Source organism: Chiloscyllium plagiosum, unplaced genomic scaffold (genome assembly GCF_037043375.1).
Source record: "Chiloscyllium plagiosum isolate Xiang-an unplaced genomic scaffold, Cpla_swu_hap1 HiC_scaffold_12, whole genome shotgun sequence".
Classification (NCBI taxonomy): Eukaryota; Metazoa; Chordata; class Chondrichthyes; order Orectolobiformes; family Hemiscylliidae; genus Chiloscyllium; species Chiloscyllium plagiosum.
This window is the reverse complement of record NW_028270150.1, coordinates 26,253,689-26,256,190: the sequence shown is the minus strand read 5'-3', so window position 1 is coordinate 26,256,190 and position 2,502 is coordinate 26,253,689. Positions and strand designations below refer to the sequence as shown.

At 40.3% G+C, this 2,502-nt stretch overlaps 1 protein-coding gene across 1 annotated transcript; it reads right to left on the bottom strand.

Annotated features, from left to right (window-relative positions):
• Positions 1 to 213: 213 nt before the first annotated feature.
• Positions 214 to 1,883, bottom strand: LOC122555573 (claudin-14-like). The gene has a single exon (XM_043701597.2). The coding sequence runs from the start codon at positions 1,812 to 1,814 to the stop codon at positions 1,110 to 1,112; it is 705 nt and encodes a 234-aa protein (XP_043557532.2). The 5' UTR covers positions 1,815 to 1,883; the 3' UTR covers positions 214 to 1,109.
• Between the last annotated feature and the right edge of the window lie 619 nt (positions 1,884 to 2,502).

Below are 2,502 nucleotides of genomic sequence, written 5' to 3'. Positions count from 1 at the left end.
CCCATCTGTACCTACACTCTATTTCTGATCCTTTGTCCAATTTCTAATCCATGCTGCTAAGGACCCATCAATCTCAAACATTTCTAATGAGCTAACCAACCTGCCATGTGGCACTGAATCAAATGCCTTCTGGTTACTTTCAGATTGAAGATAAACAGGGGAAATAATTACAGGTTACAAACTAAAAAAAAGGTAGATTTTTTTAAGAACCAAGAAAATTAAATAGAGATGCAGGGCCACAGTGTATTACACCTGCTTGATGCAGGAGCTGGTGTGCCCCATTGTGGTTCATAGTGACTTAGTACTTTACTTATCTTTTAAATTTTACAAAGTTAAACCCAAAATGTAACAACGATGTCAAATGCAAACTTAGTCCACAGCGAAACAAACTGCCCTCTTTCATTTTTCAATCTTAAATTTCCAGATACAATAATAAGGGCCGCAGAGAGGGAAGACAGTGCATTTCACCAACTCCCTGACATTTACTGACACTTTCAGAATCATTTGAGAGATGATCCTTGACAAAACTTGACACAACAAGTTAACACCTTGACAACACTGGGAATGAGGAATGTGGTTGGGTTTCAGGGATCAATGTAGAGGTAACTCGGGAAGAGATGAGGAGGTTTCCAGTTTCTGAGGAAGATTTTGTTGAAAGCCTACCTGTGTGCTTCAGCATTGTTGCCAAAGATTAAATTATAGCAGTAAAACCAATCCTCCTGCCCTCATGCTTTCCTCACTTCACCTCATCCTTCCTTCACATTTCATCATCCTTCGCTCATTCCCCCTCACCTCCACATTAACATTTACTTACTTTTACATACAGATTTTGAAAACGAATCACATTTCCCAGTAGCCTGGAATAAATAAGACATCATTCCCTCTAATTTAGAGTTCATTTTCAGCTTTTAAATGCAAAGATCCAAATGAGCACATTGCCCACAAAAATAGTAATTTATAGTATACAGTAAAGACATGGATATACTGAAATGTGTATTTTTTAACACAGAATAAATTCTTCACAAAACTCACTGCTAAGTGACTTGGTTCTTTTATTGATCGAGAATCCTCCTGTATGTGTTTTAAGTTCAGGTCCCTCTTTGCTACAATCAGACATAATTGTGTAAGCGGTAATTGCCATGTGAGGCTGACGTTTGTGAAGTTGGGTTGCCCTTAGAAGCGAACGGTAGCCTGTACTCAGGCGCAGTCTGTTCAGATGAAGCTTGTGGTTCATAGGGTCTACTATGCCTTTGCTGAGGACAGGACAGACAAAAGAGAGCCCCTCCAATGAGTGTCATGCTCATTGACACAAAGCCAACGTATAAAGCCTCTCCCATTTCATATTTGATTGCAGGTGGTATCATTGGGTCGTAGAAATCTCGAATTAAGTCATTTGTTGACCATGACACTGGAATGAGACACATGATGCCAGCAAGGATATAACATATTCCTCCAGCTACGGCAATGTTATTTTTGAATGAAGATTCCTTGAAGCACATGGTGCATTTCATACCCATGACAGAAATGCAAGTGGCTAAAGCAGAAAGCAAACAGGAAATTACCATCATGGCACGAGCTGCCTGCAGGTCGGGAGGCAATGCCAGCTGTGAACGATGGACTTGACATTGGTAGATGCCAGTACTTTGCCAGACACACTCCATCCATAGTCCCTTCATGAACTCAATCGCCGTAATGATATCTGCACCCAAATGTGCTCTTCTGTGCCAATGTGGTAGGATAGTAGTGATCAATGTTCCAAATAGGCCAAGGAGGCCAAGAGAAAACCCAATGATCTGAATTCCCATGTGAGCCATTTTGCCTCTTGCTTCTTTAGCTATAGTTATTAGATAGAGCAGCAACACCAGCTTTCCCGAGAATGTACTTTTTTTCGTGTAAGCAAAACCTATTAACAATAATGAAATAGTATAAGTTACCAAATGTAGCCTGTCAAGATTTATGCAAGTGCAAATTGCTTAATTGCTTAATAATTTGTAAGTTGGTCAGCAAGGAAACATTACATCTGAAATCACACATTGTTTTTGGAAGAATCTGTTGACAGTGGCTTTGTGAACAGTAGTAAATTGAACATCAAAAGTTAACTGTTTTCCATTTAATCCACTTTCAAAACTTTCCAGTATGGCCATGCCTGTACTGTGTTCCTTTTGCTCCTCGGATGCTGCCTGACCTGCTGTGCTTTTCCAGCACTACTCTAATTTGGACTCTGATTTCCAGCATCTGCAGTCCTCACTTTTGCCATCTTCATTTTTAATCCCATTGTGAACTCTGCCTGTCCTATCTCTACATCCTCCTCCAGTTCCACAACGCCTAAGGTACATGTGCTGTTTGAATTCTGACTTCTTAATGATTCCCGATTTTAACTGCACCACTATTGATGGCTGTACCTTTAGCGGCTTAGCTGCGGACTATTCTCCCTAGATCCCCCCGTCTTTCTAATTATCTTTTCTCCTTTGAGAGATTCCTTTAAACCCATCTTGTTTTCTT

Coding starts and splice junctions, on each gene's coding strand:
- LOC122555573 (XM_043701597.2), bottom strand. CDS start 1,814: ATGGCTCACATGGGAATTCAGATCATTGGGTTTTCTCTTGGCCTCCTT.